The 20,606-nt window shown below is 43.1% G+C and overlaps 2 protein-coding genes across 7 annotated transcripts in view; one reads left to right on the top strand and one right to left on the bottom strand.

The window, feature by feature from the left end:
• The first annotated feature begins 3,773 nt into the window (after positions 1-3,773).
• On the top strand, positions 3,774-19,719 carry LGALS8 (galectin 8). Of its 4 annotated transcripts, none has more exons than XM_082306480.1 (11): positions 3,774-3,885; positions 6,103-6,261; positions 10,287-10,375; positions 11,100-11,310; positions 11,970-12,086; positions 13,839-13,895; positions 13,975-14,001; positions 15,370-15,458; positions 17,337-17,502; positions 17,965-19,518; positions 19,626-19,719. In XM_082306480.1, the coding sequence occupies exons 2-10, from the start codon at positions 6,199-6,201 to the stop codon at positions 18,112-18,114; spliced, it is 969 nt and encodes a 322-aa protein (XP_082162606.1). In that variant the 5' UTR covers positions 3,774-3,885; positions 6,103-6,198; the 3' UTR covers positions 18,115-19,518; positions 19,626-19,719. The 4 variants fall into 4 exon arrangements, with proteins under 4 accessions (XP_082162606.1, XP_082162607.1, XP_082162608.1 ...); XM_082306481.1 differs by having other exon boundaries at positions 17,965-19,461; positions 19,626-19,709; XM_082306482.1 differs by lacking the exons at positions 13,839-13,895; positions 19,626-19,719 and having other exon boundaries at positions 17,965-19,169.
• Positions 19,720-19,855: 136 nt separating this feature from the next.
• The window catches only part of HEATR1 (HEAT repeat containing 1), a 39,523-nt gene continuing 38,772 nt past the window's right edge, over positions 19,856-20,606 (bottom strand). For all 3 annotated transcript variants that reach the window (XM_082306476.1, XM_082306477.1, XM_082306479.1), the window contains one exon: positions 19,856-20,556. In XM_082306476.1, the coding sequence (XP_082162602.1) occupies positions 20,468-20,556 (89 nt within the window). In that variant the 3' untranslated portion in view covers positions 19,856-20,467. The remainder of the gene's footprint in view (positions 20,557-20,606) is intronic.

The raw sequence follows: 20,606 nt of genomic DNA, 5'->3' as shown, positions 1-20,606 counted from the left end.
GGTACAGCCAGTTTTGTCTCTACCAGACCACAGATGTCTTGTACCAACCTCAAGAGAACAACGGTACTTAGGAAGCTGTTATGGTACTGTATGCATCAGAAAAAGGACAAATGTAGCCAGTGGGGCAGCCAACCTTACCCCTGGACTAACGCCAGCATAACGTTGGGCTCTGGTACATACGCTCGGAAGAAAAGTAAATCAACATATCTTAACATTGAGAAACTGGAAATAACCTATTACAGAAAGTGCCGGATAGGCCTAAAAAGGAAAAGCAGCCTCTTACATAAAAGGAAGAATGGTGTTTTGAATTGTGGAGAGGAGGAGAGTTGAAAAAAAAGGGCCCCGTGAGAGGTTTTGAAATGTGTTTGTTTGTGTCAAGTCTAGGGACTTCTCTTTTTTAATTAGCTCACCGTTAATTGGTGGAAATTTTATAATTGGAACTGTGTATACAATATTGGGCCAAGTAAGTATGACTACATATGTTGTTACGCTAACTTTGAGCAATGACTTGCTGCCCTGAGAGGTACAGGTTATAGGCTGGGAAGCAAGGGCAGGGAGTCTGCTTAAGAAGTCTCCTTTGAGGAAGCAGGGTAGCGTGTAATCGTGTCCTTTGTGGCACTGCTGAGAAGTGGGAGGAACTGGAGAGCAGGAGCAGATAGCTGAATCCCAGCAGGTAGCTAAGGCAGCTGGCAGCGCCAGAGCACTGCTGGAGCGACTCGCCAAGGACAGAGCAGCTTGTAATGCTGCTGGGTCTGGTGCGGCTTGGATGCAGCTCTGCTGCCCAGCAGGGAAGGCACCAGCCTCTGCTTTGGAGAAGCGCGGGTGTCAGATGAGGTGTTTACTGCAGGAGGAAAGGAGCAAACGTAGCAGCTCCCTTACTAAGAGATTACAGGAGGGCTCAAAATAGTCTGTGGTTGCACTCTTTCTATCCAATAAAGTGGTGTTTGTTAAGCCAGCTGACTGAATATGTGAGAAGTGGTTAAAAAAAGTGCCTGCTCCTCAGTTTAGTTCAATTCTGGCAGATTTCTGAGCGGGCTTTAACTGTTACTAGCAGGGCCTGTGTTGCTGTCAGAAGCTTACACTGAGGTGCGCTACAATTATACAGGTGATTGTAACAAACTGTAACAAATCCAGTTTTGCTGACAACAGACTCGGCGAGCACAATATCTAAACTAAAAATTTGTTGTCACTATTAGACTCAGTCACATAGATCCAAAAGCTCTGTATAAAATGGTGCTAGACACCATCAGTCTGTCCTAATTAGCGGCTTGTGGTCTGACACTGCTGCTCAGGTGTTATGCCGGTCTCTTCTCCAAAGTGAAAAGGGAAAACAGAATGGAAAGCTAAATCTGTAAAAGATCACGTTTCAGTTTTTAATGAGATGAATCAAAGCAGTTCTTGGTACCCAGAAGGGAATATGCAAGATTTGGAGATCACCTAATTATCACTGAAAATAAGCAGGAGGTTCCTCAAGGCTGTACTCAGTAGTGCTGGTTGGGCACGGTAGAAGCTGACGTGCAGCAGCAGCTCCTGCACTGCTGGTGTCTTGTGATTATGTTCCTCTTCCAGTTCTTGTAGTTGGGGCAGGAAAGGCAGCTAAAATTTCTCAGGGGGAACAGGGTCCTCCCTCAAATGCTACCTTTTGGCTAAGAACAGCTGCTAAATTTCCTTCAGCTGAAATTGTCTACCTCTGTCTTGGCAAGCACTTCTGTTTCTCCAGCAAGCAAAATTCTGCTGGAACATGGGAAGTCATGCTGGAACTGGGGCACACAGCCCCAGCAATGGTTGTGTGCACGCTGAGTTGTAGCTTTAAAAGCAAAAGCCTGAATTAAGACTTGGACTGTGGAAATAAGGGAAGATTTATTTATTTGCTGTCATGACTGCCAAATGGTGCTAGAATAGCAGTTATAAGAAATCACCAGGAAAATGACAGTCTGTGAACAAAACAACTGCAGTGTAGTGCAAGCCTGCTCAATCTGTAACCCAACTGAGTCATTGTCAGTGGTGCATTACGTTTGGGAGCTGAAATAGGGATTTTCCTGCAAATTTCATAAACTGCCTATGACTCAGCCTCCAAAGAGGTGATCAGCATGTTAATCAAATGGCCGTTCTGCTTCAGTAAAGAACTGGTGCATACTTTAAATCACTGTATTTCCTTTGGATTGTTTCTTCCCAAAAGTAGAAGAGCTCTGAGCCAGAAGTAGTAGTAAAGTAGTAAAACTTTATTTTCTGTGGTTCCTCTAGAAACACTTCCACTTATGGCTCCTCCTTTCAGCATCACTGCTTTTTTATTCCAGCCCCTCAGCATCTTTTCTGTCCCTGTTGTTTGACCTGAACTTTCAAACCTGCTTTGAGGTCAAGGCGTTTCACGTACTTCTGTCACTCTGGTTTTATCAAAACTTTGTACTCTTTAAACTAGAGTGCCTGGAACAATAGCTTTGAAAGAAAACAAAGTGGTCGTTCGGGCTCTAGGACCTTTTCTTTATTCTCTTTTTAAAAAGTGCAGTAGAACAATTGCATAGCAGGCTTTTTGCTATCACCCAACTACAGACAATAGTTCTCGGTCCTCTCTCAAAACCGTGCATGGTTCTAAGGTATCTTTCCCCAAGCAATCTGCTTTGCTGCTCTTTAATCTGAATAGCTCATTTCTGCAGTTCTCCTCCAAAGAAATGTTACCGTGCCTTTCTGTGAATGAATCCTTCAAATCTGATATAGCTAAGCTGCTGCACCCTTTAAAGCAGCCATCCTACAACCATTAGCAGAACTCTAGCAAGTAGATATGATTTGGTACGGGGGTTTTTGTGCTGGTTAATTGTAGAAGACTTGATATTATCTAGGTAAGATACTGAAATGGTCTTTGTGACAAGAGTGGCTGAATTCCATTCTAACTTTGCTGTATAGCCGTGTGCACGGCTTCCTGCAAAGAAATACTGAATGCCTGGAACTGACGAGGATATGGTGATTGATTGAATTTTGTGGGCCTTTTCTATTGCTACCTTTATATTTGTGCCCATCTTTCCCCCATCCAGCATATGAACAGGTGGAGCTTTAAGTAGTGCTTCTCCGAGCAGCTTGTTGCTAAGAAGCTGTAAAACTACTCGGGACTTCATTGCCCAGTCTGCTTACTGGAGCAAAATAGCCCAAACCACACTTAGTGAAGCCTCTGAGGGGACGGGAGGATAAAAGCACAGCCTGGGGGCTGTGGGTGTAAGATTGGGGGTGGGTGTAAGTTTTCCAGGTTTCAGAAGCTCCGCAGTCCCGGCGCAGCAGATGACCAGGGGGCTTTCACCGCACCCGGGCCCGGTCGCAGAGGAGATGCGTCCTGCCGGGGGGCGATGGCGCCAGGCTGTAACGAGGCACCTGCGGAGGAAACACAGAGGAAGCGAAGGGTTTGCAGCGGAAGCTTGCGGTAGCCTTGGGCAGCTGAATTAACTCCGCAACCGAGTTGTTACTGTGGCGCTGGCAAATCTAAGCCCGGAGGGCGCGGCGCGGCCTGCCCCGGGCCCAGCAGCGCTCCCCAAGCCCCGGGCGCGGTCCGGGAGCTGGCGCAGGCCGAGAAACGGCGCGGTGGCCGCGCAGCCGGCCTCCCCGCGCCACGCCAACCGCGCCCGCGGCGGCAGGCGCCCTCCGGGGTAGCGGAGCTCCCCCGGCCCCCGGAGGGAGGCCTCGCTCCTCGGCCGCCGCCGCGCCCGCAACCGCGCCCCGGGGAGGCGCGCGGGGCCCGCCGCGCCCGGTGACGTTGGAGGCGGCCGGAAGCCGTTGGGAGGGGCCGGGCCGGGCGCGGAGCGGGGACGGCTGGCGGCGGCGGCGGCGGCGGCGGCGGGGGGCGATGGCAGCGCCGGCCGGCCTCGGCCCGCGGGTCTCCGGGCGCTGCTAGTCACGGAGGTGCGTTGCGCGGGTGAAGAAGGAGCTCCCGTTATGGGGGAACCGGAGGGTGGCGGTAGCAGTAGCCCCCCCCCCCCCCGCCCCGCCTGTGGCTGCCTGCGGGGAGAAGGGGCCGCGGCGGGCCCGGCTGAGGGAGCCGCTCTGCGGAGCCGGGGCTTCCTCGGAGCGCGTGAAGGCTGAAGCGGCCGAGGTTTCGTGGTGAAACGAGTGCGGTGCCCTGGTAGCCCTGGTAGTGGCGTTGGGTTTGCGGCCGGGGGCGGCGGGACGCCACTGGCGTTCCGTGCTTTAATTGCCTGCAGATGTCCGGAAAGTATCTCGCTTATTCTCTTTGCAGAAGTCTTGTTTGCCTTGGTGTAAAATCTAGCTTTGATTATAAAGTCTAACCTGAGTTACCCTCATGAAAGATGTTTTCTGCGTGTCAGAGAGAGACAGCATAATAGTTGGTTCTTGGCCTTTCTGTTTTCCTGTTTTGTTATTGAAGAGGTTTTCAGCTGCTGTGCAGTGTGTCAGATAACAGGAAAGCATGTGTATCTTTTTCAGTTCTGAAAGTATAGTCAGGGAACCTTAACTTACTGTGTTGCAGACTTAAGATTTGGTGTAATGTGTACTGACAGTGGTTCCTCTGATAGAAGGTTACAGGAGAACCTTGCCGTTGCATGCCTATCTCCTGTTCTGTCAAACAGAGCCTGAATTGCAGATTTCTCTCGTTATTGTGACCTTTTCAATAGAAAGACTAATAAACAAACAAAAAACCCCTCAACCCGTCTCTTTGCCGTAGTGCGGCCTGGTCTGCCAAGACTGACAGTCAGTTCTGCTCCAGGATCCTCCTTCAGCAGGATCTAGGTTGCTCTTGCACACCTGGGGAAGTTCCGGTAGCAGGCTGCTGGACACTGAGTTGTAGGTGTGGGTTTCATTTTTTTGGGGCTGCTATTGGACTTTCTAATGCTAAAGTCAGAATTATTGTTTGCTTTGGTCTTGATTTCCTCCTTTTTAATGTTAAAATAATGAACTTTTCCTGCCTTTGTACAGTCCTGTTGTGAATTGGTGGTGGTATCCCATGAGAAGATCAAAGGGGCAAAACAGTTAGGCAGCATAGGCACCTTATGTTCTCTGAATTGCATTCTAGACACTGGTCTTAAGTAGGAGAATTAGTACCTTTCTGGCCCAAATCTGCCACAAGATAAGCCAGATGTTGCAATGGACCACTCTGTTGTTAAATCATTGCAGAATATTAACCCCAGGACACTGTGAAACAGATCGCAGAGGCTGGGGTTTTGATTTAGTGGTGGCGCTTTTTTTTTTTTTTTGTGTGTTCTTTTTTTTCTTTTAATGTTGTTAGCACTTGTCACACAGTAACAACGCTAGAACCCTCATCTTTGACTTTTTCCCTGTCTGTCTGTCATCACCACACAGTTTGCTTGCTACCTTAAGTTATTTCTCGAGAATGTGCAAGAAATAATTACCTAGTAGTTTCAGTTGGGCTCTGAATTTTGGTCACTTCATTAGAAGATTTGCTAAAGAAATTACAGTGTAGCTGGGTATACTCACAAGCTGCTGTTTCACTTCTTATTAATGCTGTGCATTTAATGCAAGTTTTACAAACTCCTGTAGTTATTTGTGGAGTTCAGGGATTGTATGTGTCAGAGGAAGAAACATAAAATATCCTTTGCTTCCCTGCTGTGTCTTTGCCTAGTATCTCGTAACTTTATGTAAGATAAAAGTGGAAAAAGCAAGTTCAGCCCCTAGGGCTTGTCTGCCTTGGGAAGTCTGGGGTTGGCACAGAAAGTGTTAAAGGAAACAGAAATGGTTGTTTGTTTGTCTTGGAAAAACTGCTTTTGCACTGTGTATCTCCCCCCTGTCTGCAGGCAGGGGTCAGCTGCAAATGGAGAGCTATTAGGGCCCAGCTGAGGGGCACTGAGTTATCAGTGTTCCCCTGCACAATGAGGATTTTTATGTGGGATTCTGTCTCGGTATACATAATCTCAGGAAGCTGACGATGACGACATGGTCTACCTGTGTGCACTGTCCCTTGTTAGGGTGGCACCTTATTTCTTTAAGCAAGCCTTTAACTTTCATATTTCAAAACTCCAGCAAATTTATTGGAAAGGAAAGATGTTTGCACAATTTCTTGTGCTGTTTAAAGTATTACCTTGAAGGGTTTCACTTCATGTAGTGTCACTTTGTTTCTTTCTAATTAAAAGTTTTGGTTTTTCGAAGGGATCCCTCTTTTGGTGCTGCCCAACCAGTGAGTCCTTTAAATACGCTCCAGCAGTGGTCACACAGAACTGACAAACTTGAACTGGAGGAGGGAAGATGACGTCCTTGGATGGAGCGCAGAAGACAATCAGTAATCCGAAGGAGACAATCAGTAATCCGGTAACTCCCCTGTCATGTAAACAACTTCCTCCTTGGGAAATGGGACTTTGGTGTTTTATGTTAATAGTTAGTACTACAGTACTATACTTGTACTGTTTTGTACAGCGAGGGGCGTTGCTGCGAACTCTTTGCATTGCTCAGGTATTTGAGGAAGAATGTCACAGGCGACCCTGGGAACAGATGGTGTTTAGAAATTGTGCTGTAGGCAAATGGACGCTTAATGCACAGGACTTCCAAAACAGGAAGGAAGTTCTGTTGGCCTTGGAGGGTAATCCTTTTTCATACACAGCTTATTGGATATCTGGCATTTTCGCAGAATGTGCTGGATTGAAAGTGAAACTATGATAAACAGTGGTTTCACTCCTAATTTTCCGTAAACATGAGTGGTGCCTGGCAGCCCCGGTGAAATTTTTTTTTTTTTGTGGTGCTTGTAACTTCAGTCTGAACAATTAAACTTGGCATCTTTTTTGATAGTTGATATCTTACCTTACAATAAATCCTGTTTTGTAAGGAAGACTTGAGCTAACACGATTCAGCCATTGCAGAGAGTGGATTTGACAGAATGTTGTTTGCCTAACTTAGAGTCTGGAGACTTTCTCTGAAAAGCTCTAGTATTCTTGTGATCTGGGACAGGGGCCTGGCACTGGCATGTGGCTAAAGGGGTGGGCTGGAGCTGTGCTTTTCATTGTATCTTTAAAAAGGTCGTTCCTTTGAGCCTGCAGGAAATAGTATTTTTAACGTTCTGTGCCAGAACTCTTCAAAAATATTAAAGACTGTAGAGTATCTATGTGGAGTGTACAGTAGTACGGATCTACACAGGACTTCTTATCTATTGCAGCTTTGCGCTGATACGCACCCGTGCCCTCAGTGAATCTGATTGTTCAGTCTATATGTTCACTGCTTGCAAAGTGGATAGAGTTAGGGATGACTTCAAAGAACCCAGCTGGGAGAGAGTTTCAAAGAACCCAGCTGGGAGAGGAAGGAAAGCTGTGTGGAGATTAACTAGAAGGTGAAAGGACTGAACTGCAAAAGGAAAGGGAGGATGAAAGTTGATAGATGGGAATTTTGGTGGGAGAGGAGGTGTGAAGAGGAGGATTAGGAGGTGTTTAGGACAAATAATATGTGTAAGGGAGAGAGTAAGAGTTCAGCAAAACTGGATGCCTGCAAGGGGGGTGATGAGTATGATGGGTGACAAGACCAGGCTGGTGAATATAAAAGGGTAAACTAGGGCTTAGGGGCCAAGAGTCTAAGGTGGGAATAAGAGTGAGTATTTGGGATTGGTACATGGAGGTAGAGTTGGGAAGGATTGTGCCGATGATCTCAGGACAGCCTCCGGACAAGACCATGTGCAACCTGCTCTGTCTGACCTTGCTTTGAGCAAGGCGTTGATCCTGGAGGTGTCTTCCAACCTCAGCCCTTCTGTGATTCTATCACCTGTGTGATACCACAAGATGAACGTAGTAGGGATGGAGGAGCACAGGCTATGAAGATTTCACTCTTTCAGTGAATTGTTCCATGAGCAGCAAAACTTAAGAGCTTTATTGCAGGTTTGAGTCTGAGGCTTATTTCTTCACTACTGTACTGTTCTGAATCATCCAGAAAATCCTGCTTTCCTCTTTATGGCCTTTCTTCCACCTGTCTGGCAAGAAATGTTGTCGTGCCCCATCTGATGGGGCAGCTCCCTGCTACCCAGCAAGCTGGATGAAAGCTGTGTTATCACAGTCCTTTCATCTGTAAGACCATCATCTGTCCTCTTGTTTTATGAAAACTGGCAGATATGAGAAAGAACTTGGTCTTCAAGACCTCTCAAACTCAGTTGACATTGACCAGTTGGCTTCAGAGGTAATTTTTGGAGGTCTGGAAGAGAGCCGGGATGCTGGTAGATAATATGATGTTCTAAGTATTACTCTTAATAAATGAGGAAAAATTAGTAGAAGAACGTCTTGAGATGTGAGGAAATTACAAGCACATTCTGTGATGACAAAACCTCATTAAGTCTGTAGTATTGCACCCAGGAAATGCTCTATTATGGCCTTGCAGGTTCCATGTTTGAGCTTCTGAAGAGTTGATGGGCCAACCTTCTTTTCTCTTAAATAAATGCATCCTTTTGAACGTAAAGAAGCTTTTTTTTTTTTTGCCACAGCTTCTCTTCTGGGGTAAATAACTTTGATCCACTAGAGTGGTTAAGTCCCAGCATCCCTGGCCTGTGTCTGTATGTTTCTCTGGTTCATCTTAGAGGCTGAACCAGTAATTTATTACTCTACTGCATTACTCAGAGCTGCTACCCCTCAGGAGCAGTGTGTTAAACCTAAAATAATCAAGATACGTTTTTTTCTTATTTGTTATTATTGTTCTTGTTCTTTGAATAAAACTGATTCTCTTGTGTACAGATTGTATATTAAGGAATCAAGCTACTACCATTAAGCAAAGGGATTTCAGCCTCTTTATTTCACTTTTAACACTTTCACATTTTGGTCGTCCTCTACTACACCTGCTTAAGCCAATTAAAATACACAAGACTTAAGACAACTTGACTATTTGTGAGCTTATGCTTGAGAAGCAAGTTCTTTAAGTCTGTTCTGCCTGATGTAGAAGATGACTGCAAATTAGGTTTTGTGCAACGTGTGGGTAGCTGAGAAGGGAAGCGGAGAGAGGGCAGAAGAGGATATGTATCTACTGGCAGAAATGATCCATCACTCTGGATTTAGACAATTTTTGCTGTCATTCCCCCTTCCCTCCTCACAAATTGACAGGAACAGGTGTCAGCAAACACATCCCCTTTTCCTATCTTCCTGTTTTGCATGATGATATATATATCTGAAAAATAAAAATCTCACCTTGTCCTTTTATGGTCCAATATTCCATTCAAGAGTAGTATTTCCAGTCTGTTCATTTTTTGTTAAATTACTGGAAGTCTTGTTTGCAATTGATGTTTCATTTCAAAGATGTCCTAAAATCTTATACACTGTTCCATAGATGAGGGATTTTGGGGGGGGGACGACGGGGGACGACCAAACAAACAAAAAAACAACCTTCGCGGAAATTTTTGTCTGTTAACCAGAGCAAATGCAATATTTGCTACCATTTACTTCCTTTTGCAATCGAAAGCACATGTGATAAGATGCAGCCTTATAGTTTTGCTTTCAGATCAGTCTCCTGTGACCTTGCACAGTTTTCTGTTAAGGTGCTACCCTTCCCTCCCTGAAATTCTGGGTGCACCAGCTGATGGTCAGGGTAGGGCTTCTGTCAGCATGTCTGAGCCGTTGCCAGAGAGCTGTCCTGGGGTGTTTGGGGCTTGTATTTTAACTGACATGTCCCCTCATATGGCTTAACACCTCCTATCATGTTGCCATTCCGGTTTTGCATAACGTGCATGTGTTACCTTCTCCAGCTATTGATGTGGAAGAAAAAATAGGCAGGCTTTGAGCCAGACTGCATACTGTGGATACCATAAAGACCGAGACCCCTGAACAGGGCTATTTCAGTGCACCCTGCAGTTCTTAGCTCATTAGGAGGAGATACTTTGTTGTGTTTGTCGTGTAGTTTTTACTGAGAAGACACTCTGTGACGTAGTCTCTTCTTTTCCCATCATCATTTTCCAAAATGGAGCAAGAACAAGCAAAAAGGCAGCTGCTGTAGTCTGGGGTCAGAAGGGTTGTGGAAGTGAATCCTCTTTATACTCTAATAAAAGTGAGGCAATAAAATATTACTGCTCTTCATTTGAGAGCTAGGAATGGAGGCTGGAAATTTTAGTTTTAATTTTATCTGAGAAGCTTGGTTTTCATGGGTGAAAATCTGCTGGATTTTTCCTTCCCATTGTGGTGGGTATTTACTGATTTTCTACTGATTTTCTACTGTTTCTTTTAAATGAAATGCTAGTTGTATTTCTTTTAATGTGCTAGAGCACCACATAAGTAAGTATTAGAATATTACTGTTAAAACTATCGTGCGTTTTTTTTACCTCTGTCACAAAATGTTATTTGAATCTTTTTTTTTTTTTTTTTTCTTTCTTCTTCTTTTTCTAGATCATTCCATATGTTGGGACAATACTTGGTGGCCTTGTTCCTGGAGAGCTGATTGTGATACATGGGACTGTTCCTGATGATGCAGACAGGTAGTGGCTACAGTGTCACTTTTTGCAGTGTGATCATGTGAACAAGAATGTAATGGATAAAATGTTTCCAGGGGTCCTACTTATGATGGCACACAAAGGCTTGATCTAAATCCTGGTGATAGCATCAGAGTGAATACAGGCTTAAGTGGTTAATGAAAGCTTTGTGATGAGAAGTGGAGGACGAACTGATATTTTGCTTTCTGCTGATCTTCTCTCTTTTTGCTTTGCCCTCTTTGGCAATTTTTTTTCCCTGTCATAGCATACGTCTGCTTGTCTAAAGAGCTTATCTGAGACTAACAAAATTGATAACTGAATGTGTTGAGTGAAGGAATTAACTTAAACTGGGATAAGGAGGTATGAACTAGTGCATGTGCCCAGTATGGGGGTTCTGTTCCCTGACTTTGCCCAAGGTTCATTTGGTTATTCTACTGAAGATGATGGGAGGGAAGGTGGTGAACACAGTAAGCGAGGAGCTTACATGATATGAATGATGACCATTAAATAAATACTTAAATATTTTAATTCATTGCAATAAATCATGGGAGAACCTCTCACAAGTGTGTGGGAGTTGGACAAATACGTGTTTGGGTTTTTTTCCTTACCCAGCAACACTCATTGTGTCTGCCTGTTCTGAGGCTCCGCAGTAAAACACAAGCGTATCGAACTTTTAGGTCATTTCTTGACAGTCTGAGCTGAATGTGGTTTGTCTTGTTTTTATGGTTAGGTTCCAGGTGGATTTACAGTGTGGCAGCAGCATAAAGCCTCGAGCTGATGTGGCGTTTCATTTCAACCCCCGCTTCAGAAGATCTGGCTGCATTGTTTGCAACACACTGGAGAGGGAAAAATGGGGCTGGGAGGAGATCACTTACGAGATGCCCTTTCAAAAAGGGAAGTCATTTGAGATCGTCATTGTGATTTTAAAGGATAAATTTCAAGTGAGTCTGGGTCAATTCTTTATCCATAGCCAGTTGTCAGGCCAATAAAAGAGAGATATTTTGTATACTTCCAATAAATAGTTGGAAGTCTTGGTTTCTCTGTTACCTAGGTATAGTCTAACTACAGAAAAGTTTAGAAGCTTTTCTTTAAAAGGGCGCTAAGGAAATCAGACCTTTAATTTTGTATTGCTTGCCTCTAAGTTGGATGAGTAGGCAAGTAACTTTCTGCCATGGCTAATGGCTACTCCATGCTTCCCTTCTTATGTGCAAAGGGCTGACCTTAGGATAAACCAGTTTTGTGACTGGTGTAGGACCGTCCTCTTGGAGGAAACGCGTGAGGTGTGTTTGTCTTGCTCTGTTAGACTACAATAATCGATTTTATTAGATTGGTAATAGCAACGTTGGTAAATGATCAGGTGATATAAACAAAAGGTGTGAAATGCAAATTTTAGTGTAGGCAAATAAATCTCCCTCATAGCGATGGAAAGAGACTGGATCATGGATGAGCTGAAATTTCTAGGACACACTGAAATTTCTAGGACATTCCCTGCTTCTGTACCAAACCAATGTAAAACAGAGATACATGCATACAATTTGATACACGGCTGGTGTAATGTATGTTTAATACCACTTTCCTGTTTTGTTTCCTGACTCTTTAGGTGGCTGTAAACAAGAAGCACTTGCTGCTCTACAACCACAGAATTGGCCTTGAAAGAATAGATACTCTTGGAATATATGGCAAAGTGCAGATCAAAACTGTATCTTTTGTTTCTAATGTAAGTTTTGTAGACAGCTGACTTGTTCGATTCCTTTTCTCTGTCTTGCTAAACTACAGAGTAGGATTTATGGTAAAAAGGAAGTAAAGAAAAGCAGCTACGCAGTCTAACATCAGTAACAAGATTTTTTTCCCCCGCATTTCAACATGCGAGTCTCATGTGAGGATCTCTGTCTTCCTGTTTTAGTCTTGAGGTTAGGGGCAAAAGGGTGTCAAAGTTTACAGCTTACAAAGTTAACAGGACAGATGGTATAAGAGCTGATTGGATACTAGATCTAGGAATGGATTAGACTTCTCAAATATTGCAGGAGCTGCAAAATGAACTCTCAGTATTCAGTGCTTCTAAGTGACAAGTTCAGCCATGGCTGTAACTTGTTGCTTGGCTTCCAAAATGCCAAGTTCAGCCACAGCTGGAACTGCTTGTGCACATAACACTGTTTTTCCTGCTAAAATGACTGAATTGTTGAATGAAGTGGTAAGTAGGAGTGTACGTCTATTTCTGGCGGGTGAGATGTCCTTTCTCAAAGACTTTGTGGCTTGACTTGCACTTGGACCAAACTGCAGTGAATTTAAAGTGAAGGCAGTACTGTGCTTCCTCTCAGCTGCCAGCTCTGCTAGAGAAAGTAAACCAACAGGGCAGAGTTGAACAATGTTTTTCCCTGTGCAGAAGGAGAGATCTCTGGAAGGGTGAGACTTTTAGAGCAGAAATGGAAGGTGATAAATTCCAGGGAGATACAGAAGGTGAATGCCTTTTCCTTTTCTTCCTGCCACTCACTAAGGCAGCCTACCTACTTCTGTGTAATATTCTGGGTCTCTTCTGCCCCATCCTTACTACATTGTGGGCAAAGCTTGGGTCTTTTGCTGCCAAACGTCAGGTCTAACTCAGGTCAGCAGACTAATAACTGTGTTGATAGAAGGTAGAGATTTGGGCCTGAACGAAATGGGGTCTAAGCTTTAAAGGTATGTTTATTCACTGATCATTTGCAAAGCCTATGTACAGACTTTTAAGGGGCCCATCACTTGGCCTTGGGCATGTTGCCAGAATAATGTTACTTCAAAGCTGTCTGAGTCCTGGTCTTGGAGGACTGACACTGAAAAGAGCTTGGGAGCAAGCAGGTGCTGTAGGTTGGTTTCTGTCCCAAGCACAAAACAAAACAGAGTCGCTTTAGTCTGTGGCTGCTGATGCAGTATCCTTTGGGGAAGAAAGGAGTGGAGAAGGGCGATTGTTTCCTTTTTGTCTTTGCTTCTGATACACTCTTCTGAGGAGGAAGAGCGAGACTTGTATTGAAATAAATAAGCTGAAGGCACAGTCTGCCAGGGCTAGGCTGGAACTGTATCTCTGCATGGCCATGTTGTTCATCTGTCCTTCCCATGAGAAGGAACAGGGATGCAGGGGACTGCTTAGAATCCCAAGGCTCCCTGCGTGGACCTGCCTTGCTGGTGTTCCTACCCCAGTGAGGAAAGCTTAGTGGGTCCCCTCAGATGCTAAGGGGTTAACAGTGCCCTGACTATTAAATAAAGATCGAAACTGTACTGAGATGGTCTTTAGAAATCTTGACTTGGCTTCAGCAATTAATCTTCGGACTTTTGCTTGGTTTGTAGGGGTTTGGCTATCTTTTTCTTTACCATAGCCCTAGATTTCCATGTTAACAGTTCACCCCAAGCAGCACAGATTCTTATATGGTTCTAGACCAACTTTATGTTAAAATTCTGTGATGTTAGCAGTGACATCTAAATATCTCTCTCTCTGCAGTCTTTACAAGGCTCTCAGCCATCATCTCTAGGAGTAACAAAGATAAACACAGAAAATGTATGTATGTTTGTAAAAGATTGAATGAATCTCCCTGTTGTCTGATAAGCCAGTTAATGTTGTTTGTTTTCTCTTGTAGGGGAAAATGCCAGAGGGTTCACAATTTGTAAGTGTCTTGTGTAGACTTGTGGCAAATGTGAAGAGTAAAAAAAATCGAAATAAAAATATCTCGGTTATTCATGAAAAAACATGCACAGGACAAGGGAGTCGGGAATCTGCTGGGAGATAATCTTCAGTGAGATTTTGTAGCGAGCAATCCTCTTTGCTGCTGCTAGTAAAAGTGAGGCTGTTTGTTAACTCATTTAGAAAACCCAAAAGATAAACACAGCATCCACAGCCATAAACAGAGAAATAAAAAGTGAGGTACCTGTAGTTTTAAAGGACCAAATCACATTAAAAGCTTTTTTCAAATAAGCATACTTAGTTTTCTCTGCTTTAGGGAATACCTGCAAAACAAAAGTATTCTGCAGTCATATTACAGCAAATGGCCTTACAGTAATGTGCGTATCTCAGAACCTGTCTGGCTACATCTTCCCCTTGCTGACAGGTCCCTGCTTACCCTCCATACACTTCAGGTGGCTGGATGCCTTAGGGTTGGAACTTGCACCCAGCTAGCGTGGAGCATAGATGGAGTGAGTGCTCATCTTTTTGCAAAAAGCTGTACAGGTGGACAGTATGCAGACTGGAGTAAGGACCACGCTCAAGCTGAAAAGAGGTTGGAAGCCAGGAATTTAGACAAATAGAATTTGTGGAGAAAGTGAAGTTGCAGTGAGTGCCACGATTTTAGTTGCCTTGTCACTTGACAGTCTGCTTTCTTCAGTCCTCTTTTCAAAACCAAATAACATGCAATATTGTCATTTGCAAGTGGTGGACTTCAACAAAAAATAAAGGCGAAGTACTTCTCCCATTCACTCCTTTTCCCTGATCAAAATAACTTCTACCACAACGAAAAAGAAAGGCAAATAAAATACTTGCACTGTCTTATCATTATGAACTGGTGCCAGGAGGACAGAATACTCAGTGACCATACTTCCAGTACTCAGGCAGGCTGAACACACATAGCATGAGTCCTATTCTTTAAAGCAGAACTGAAGCTTTCAGAGGGGAGAGGTAGGGATGTCTTTATCTGAATAATTATGTGATACAAATTTAAATTAGTGCAGGGAGTTTACTTTTTTTTTTTTCCTTTTCCCCCTCCTTCCATCATTAGTGGTGGCAGAAGTAGTTGTAAATAATGTTTATTTTGAACCCAAGGTGGCAATCTAAAGAAAAACCCAACACATTGATACAGTCATCTCAGTGTAACTTTTCCACTATAGTAGTAGTATCCCAGAACATGTTGGTAGGAATAACTTTAGCTATAAGTGCAGATTCGCAATTGTAGGCCAAATTTCTTCCTGCCATAGTAAAGCTCAGCTTGTATATTGAAAAAAGTAAGTCACAATCAAAATTTTTACTGGTGGTGTACTTCCAGGGAGTTCCTTACGTTGGGAAACTTGATACTGCACTTAGTCCAGGATGCACAGTTGCCATTAAAGGAGAAGTGAATAAAAACCCAAAAAGGTAAGTGTTACTGATTTTTTCTGCTATTTAACTGAGCTACTTTTGAGAATGAGTAGGCTTTTCCGTTGCCTCAGTATATCCTTACTCACTTGCAACTTTGCATCTGGAATCATCTGAAACTATAGTGCAGTTTTCTCAGGAACCTGCAGGATGCCGCTTTAGAGAGGACTTAAAAGAGCAGCTCCATTGTGAAAAGTGAAGGTAAAACCTATTAATTGGATTTGCATCATTCACAAGATTGTGTGTCTGTTTGGGGTTTCCATTGTGCGAGGCATGTGAGCACACATATCGTACAAAGACGGCTTTTATTCTAAAGAGATCCAAGAGGAAGGGAACTGGCAGAAGTAGATGGAAACTAAGTGAGTTAGATGAGTTGTTGGTGTGCTCAAATGCTGCATGTTACAGTGTTTCTCCGAGTACTTCTCAGATGGTCTCCTTGAGGACTGTATAAGCATGAAGGTGCCTAACTGACAACAGCTGAGTGATGAAGGCTGGTAGGGGAGTATGAGCTATAATTTATTTTGATAGCAAATTGGGAACAATGGGTTGCAAAGAAGACATTTTCCCAACATGACTTAAAGGGGTGGGAGGGGAAAGGGAGTGCAACACGGTCAAAATGGAGCTGAGGAAATGTCTGTGCTTCAGCATGCCCTTTGCTTGAAGGGTGGTTTTAGCTCTGCCGAAACATGCCTAAAAATGAAGTAATTAGTGCAAATGATGAGAAGTGTGCTTTTTACGCTGTGTGTACTCCTGCTTCCTCAGAGCTCATACGTTCCCTGCAGCTGAACAGACCCAAGGTCTAGAAATCGCATCAACAAAGTTTGAATGGACTGTAAATTGGAGAGCAGAATTAATATTTAGACAGTAGCATTTGTTTTCCTTCTTTTGGCTTAAAAAGCTTATTACCACATTTTAAGTGCTGAATGTACTGCTTAGAAGTGTGAAGAGGCTTTTGGGTGTTAGTGAAAGCATTGCAGCTTGTCGGCTCTTTGTGCTTTTAAATGTATAGATTTTTATAGAGTTTGTAAGTTATTTAATGTCTTTCAGTCCACAGTTGTAGATGTTCCTTCTCAGTGAAAAAGAGGACTTCATGGCTTAGAAGTGTGGCTGTTGCTGTGTTTTGTATCTGGGCTAAGCAATTCTGGGCTTCTCAAAGGAGAGAAATAACCTGGCAGCTGGAGCTAATTTGAGGGGAGGAATATTTCTTCTTCAAATGCAGTGAGGTCTTTGCCACAGGTTGAAGCATTCATTTGGATGACTCTTCCCTCTTCTCCAGAGCTCCTGTTTAGGAACCGTGTGTTGTGGACAGGTCTGAGATTGCAGAGTACTCATTCAGCCTCGGCAGAGCTACGCTGCCTACAGAGTAACACTTTGTATGTGTGGTATCCCACCAATCTTAAATGTATGGAGAGAATCTCAAACTTTTCCTTAGAGTCTAACCAGTTTGTTGGCAGAACGAATATAATGTTTTCAGGTAAAACAAAGCCTCCCACTCTCCACTGCCTGAGTTAAGAGAAAGAGATGGTGGAGCAAGTAGCACTGTATGTTTCTGTGAGAACACCGTCTCCTAGTGCTGTAGGGGAGCAGCACTTGGCCCACTTGGCTCAATACCTCCTTGTTGAGGCATGAACAGAAAGCCGTGAGTGATGAATCAGATCTGGTAGGGTCATGTGCTACATTTGCTGCCTCCAGCAAAGGTTTCTGTGCGAAGGAGACAAATGCATGTTAACTGCCTGCTTGGTTCTTCAGGTGAATCACAGCCCTGGCTCCAGAACAGTTTGGAGCATTAGCTAAGGGCTTGGAAAGTAGCATACATAGACTACTGCATCATGTTTATAAACCCTTTTGTATAGTAAACTTTTAAAAAATATCTTCCAGCTTCGTCATAAATCTGAAACCAAAAGACTCAAAGGACATTGCATTACACCTGAATCCCCGAGTGAAAAATAAAGTTTTTGTAAGAAACTCATACCTTCATGATAGCTGGGGAGAAGAAGAAAAGGAAGTTGCCAACTTCCCTTTCAGTCCAGGGATGTACTTTGAGGTAAGATTAACTGAAACATCACATCAGACTGGTAATTCTGCCAAGAGGACTAGCAGTGGTGCTTAAATGTCATGGGACTAATACAAATTTAAATAAAACTGCCATTCCTGCATTTCAATGTCTTGAGAATATTTAGGATTAAATGGGACCATAGGGAGCAGAGATTTGACGTGGTTGTAATGACAGTTTTCTTTTTAAATAGTTGCAAGAATTCAGCCTGTGCTCAGAATGAATTTTAATTGAATTGAGTTGGACTCGATGATCCTTATGGGTCCCTTCCAACTTGAGTTACTCTGTGATTCTATGAATTTTATTGAAGTTCCACTTTTTTGAATGTTTCTTTTGCATGAAACATTCTGTGTAACAGGAGCAGGGTTTGCCCAAGTCTAGGCTAGATCATCAGGTGGTTTTTCATGTCTTACCTGAGCTTAAAACTTAACTGTTTCTCTTCTTGGTTTTCAGCTGATCATTTTCTGTGAAGCCCACCAGTTCAAAGTTGCTGTTAACGGTGTTCACATGCTGGATTACAAGCATCGTTTTAAACAACTTGAAAAGATCAATGTAGTGGAAGTCACGGGAGATATTAAATTGTTAGATGTGAGGAGCGGGTAGTTCTTTTCAATCAATCAGTACTAAAAGAATTAAACCTCTTCTAATGACAGTGCCTCCTTGTCAAGTACAAACAGGTGCTGACTCGTGCTGAGCCTGCCTTTATCTATCTAGGCTTCTGTGTCTGCCTCTCTGAGTTAGGCGAGTACCAGAATTGCTAACTGCGAGATTAAATCCTCCTCTAGTTTACAGTATCCTGGCAAGCTAAATAAGTGTTTGCTCAAATGAATCTCCTGTATTACTTAACCTAGCAATATGAAAGTGCTGCATCATTCTCTGTGTAACAATTGCACTCCCTATGTTTAAGTTAAACTACTACTCAGCATTCCTTGATAGCATACTTCAATATTGTGAAGTAGAAACAAGACTGAAATAGGATCTGAAGATACAGTTATCCACCCCAAAAAGGGACATTGACAATTCATTTAAAATAGAATTATGAAATACACACTTCTGCTTATTAGTTTATATTGGCAACTGTAACCTTTATAGTGAGGCTGGATTAAGCAAACAGTTCACCCATCAGTTCTAGCAAAAGGCAAAGAGGAATTTGATCTTACTGCAGCACTACCTTTTCTGACGCTCATGGTTATGTCGCCTCCTGCTTCTAAGTGGCTTAAATCAAACATAGAGCAGCATTTCTATCTTTTAGTTTTCCGAAGTGAAACAAATGAAAATGATTTAGCTGGTTCCAATTTCGTGAACTTCTGAAAGTTTGTTTGATCTGAAATTGCTGCTGAGTTGATTGCTCAGGGATTGAAGTAGATGTTTGTGTTTTTAATTTCTTAAAGATCTGTGAACCCAGGTGCTCCAGTCAGGGCTTCAGCTGAGACTCGGATACCCATCAGTGGAATAGAGAATGAATCCTTTTTCAGTCTTGTATTAAAGTATTATCTATCTGAAACAAACTGTCCCTATTCAGTCAGTTTTCTGCACAACTGTCAGTCTTAATTTTTATACTTTTTTTAAAAATAAGTTGCTACTGGCTGTCAATACACGCCTGAGGGATGTTCCTATTTATCTTAACAGCTGCGAAAAGACTGAAGCAATTTCAAGAATAAGATGTACCCTAAAAGACTGTTTAAGATAAATTACCAGATTTAATGTAGAAAAAGCATAAATAAAAACATTTATGAACTCTCCTTTTCTTCAAGGTAGCTAAGTAGCTATGATCCCTTTTTGGTGTATATTTTGTCTTGTTTCACTTGTTATCTTACCAGTATCTCCAAGGTGACATGGTGTTCCTGACTGGAGGACCATTTCCACATCAAGGAGCTAAGTGATCCACAGACCAGTCAACCCGAGTAGGCCTCAGCTGTGCTGGTGTGGCCTTCAGGACAGTGTTGTGCTGTACGTACCCCTCGGCCGCAGGATAAACTGAGCTGGCTGATTGTAATGGAGGAGCTGGTAGGCAGCTTCCCACTCGGTAATGGCAATTACACCACTTGTGTGTCCTTGCCTTTAAGAGTTCGGCAGGAAGTTCTCATGTGAACATTCTTTTTGTTTGACAACAGACATGATTAATAGTTGTTTTAAGAACATGCTGTAAGAGCACGAATGACCACGATGGGGTAACCTTTCTGCGGACAGGATCTTCATGGCATGCTGCACCCTGAACAGATGCCCATTCCCAGCACCCGATGGGATGTAAGATTATCCTCTTTATAGTGTTAGTTCTAACCAGTTGCATTTTAAACCATGCTTTACAGAGTTTGAGTGCCTTTCTTACTAGCAGTGTAATGAACCACCACCTCCTGGTGCAAAACAGGTGGTGAGTTTTTTGGTAAATTCATTAACATAGCAAGCAATTTATTCTCGCTCTTCAGGTGAATAAGAAGCTAATCAATCAGTAGCAGTCTTTAAAGACAAAAAACCACCTTGTGCTCCTCTATGAATCCTAGTGTCTTGTAACTTCCTTTTCAGTATCTTCAGTGGGTTTACTTTTTACTTCCCTAAAAATGACAGAAAAGCAGATTCTCAGGATTGCAGTGCATGGGTCCAGTGAGTGCCATGCTTACCTTGTAACATGACAGCCCCTCCACAGGGACAGGAACTGCATACCCCAAGCACAGTGGAATTCAGTGGGTCTCACATGTTGTCACTCTGTCTGTGCCCAGCTATCAGCATTTGTCTAGAGCTTGCTCCAGTTTCCCACTGCTAAGAAAAGAGCAGTTAAGTCACACGAAAAGTCCCCAGACCATCCAGAAATGATAAAGCCAGATTCTTACAAATATTTTATTAAAAAGTTAAGATCTTAGCTCTGATAAAAATTAGTATGACAGTTTGCCTGTAACACTTGCATATGTGAAGCAAACACATATGCACATATGCTTGTTTGAAAACAAAGGGAATAAACTTAGAAGTAGCTTTGGAGTGGTTCTCCCAAAATGACTTCCAGTTGTTGAATTGTCTTCTGACACTGCTGTTCAACTTCTTCACATTCATCTAGAAAAAGAAATAAAGTAAGAATTAAGTAGAATAGTGATTACAAAGCT

The sequence above is a fragment of the Platalea leucorodia genome, assembly GCF_965183815.1.
Source record: "Platalea leucorodia genome assembly, chromosome: 3".
Taxonomy (NCBI): Eukaryota; Metazoa; Chordata; class Aves; order Pelecaniformes; family Threskiornithidae; genus Platalea; species Platalea leucorodia.
This window is presented reverse-complemented; position numbering and strand designations above follow the sequence as displayed.

Bases quoted from the DNA above. Each gene is read 5' to 3' on its own strand.
- LGALS8 (XM_082306480.1), top strand. From the start codon at position 6,199: ATGACGTCCTTGGATGGAGCGCAGAAGACAATCAGTAATCCGAAGGAG. The intron at 11,311-11,969 runs GTGAGTCTGGGT...CTGACTCTTTAG, and splicing joins TTTTAAAGGATAAATTTCAA to GTGGCTGTAAACAAGAAGCA. The intron at 17,503-17,964 runs GTAAGATTAACT...CTTGGTTTTCAG, and splicing joins GTCCAGGGATGTACTTTGAG to CTGATCATTTTCTGTGAAGC.